Source organism: Austrofundulus limnaeus, unplaced genomic scaffold (genome assembly GCF_001266775.1).
Source record: "Austrofundulus limnaeus strain Quisiro unplaced genomic scaffold, Austrofundulus_limnaeus-1.0 Scaffold148, whole genome shotgun sequence".
NCBI classification, from domain to species: Eukaryota; Metazoa; Chordata; class Actinopteri; order Cyprinodontiformes; family Rivulidae; genus Austrofundulus; species Austrofundulus limnaeus.
In genome coordinates this window covers 1,071,403-1,072,593 of record NW_013952550.1, presented here as the reverse complement: position 1 = coordinate 1,072,593, position 1,191 = coordinate 1,071,403, and the positions used below count along the sequence as shown (strand labels likewise).

The 1,191-nt window shown below is 41.2% G+C and overlaps 1 protein-coding gene across 1 annotated transcript; it reads left to right on the top strand.

Annotated features, from left to right (window-relative positions):
* On the top strand, window positions 1-933 carry LOC106523239 (chemokine-like receptor 1). Its single transcript, XM_014016615.1, has one exon. It carries the CDS (start codon window positions 1-3, stop codon window positions 931-933), a length of 933 nt encoding a protein of 310 aa, XP_013872069.1.
* Window positions 934-1,191: the final 258 nt, after the last annotated feature.

Genomic DNA, 1,191 nt, shown 5'->3' with positions numbered 1-1,191 from the left:
ATGATTGTTCGCCTCCTGACCTTCATCCTCAGTTTGCTCGGGAATGGAGTGGTTATCTGGGTGACCGGCTTCAAGATGAAGAAAACTGTGAACACAGTTTGGTTCCTCAACCTTGCTGTGGCCGACTTCCTCTTCACAGCATTCCAGCCTCTAATCTTCACTAAAGTAGCTATGGGTTTTCACTGGCCATTTGGGAAATTCATGTGCAAGCTGACTTATACTGTACTCCTTCTGAACTTGTATACCAGTGTCTACATCCTTGTGGTGATCAGTGTGGACAGATGTGTGTCTGTGGTGTGGCCCGTTTGGGCCCAGAATCACAGAAATGTACGGAAAGCTTCCATAGTTTGTCTGTGTGTTTGGGCTCTGGCTTTAATCCTCACCACTCCATACTTTGTCTTCAGAAACACTGCTCAATCAAAGTACAATAAACACATGATCCGCTGCTTTGACAACATAATTTTGTCTGAAGACCAAACTCAATCTGGGATTCAGTTACAACTGTTTCGCCATCAGGCCATGGCCATCACTCAGGTTGTATTTTGGTTTGTCATCCCCTTCACTGTCATTGTCTCCTGTTATGCCGTCATAATTCATCGACTTCGCAAAAACCGCACCCTGGCCAGCCAATCAAGTCGTCCTTTTAAAATCATTGCTGCCATCATCATCAYCTTTTTCCTCTGCTGGGCTCCCGCTCACATCATTGGTCTAATTGTATTGGTGTATCACATGAATAATTATAAAAGTGTAAGATTTGACCACATCATCACCATCATGTCTCCCTTGGCATTATACCTGGTTAGTTTTAACAGCTGCATAAACCCACTTCTTTATGTGTTCATGAGCCATGATTTTAAGGTAGCAATCCGTAAATCCATCCTGAAGGTGTTGGAGACGGCCTTCGAAGAAGAACCACCTCCCGCTAACATCTGAACAAACTCAGTGGTCATCATTTACAGCAAGAAGACTTCTGTTAGTGTGCTTTGATCTGTTCCCTGATTGAAAATCTTATATACTGTACATTCATTGAATATTAGCTATGATGTATGTGAACAATAATTTGAATGTGCTGAAATTTTTGATGTTTGTGCTCATATACTCTGTCATATATAAATTTCTTTTTTTCATAGTCACATGTATCCATGAGGAAATGTAAATCCCTACATGCAAAACTAAAATATTATTAGCTTT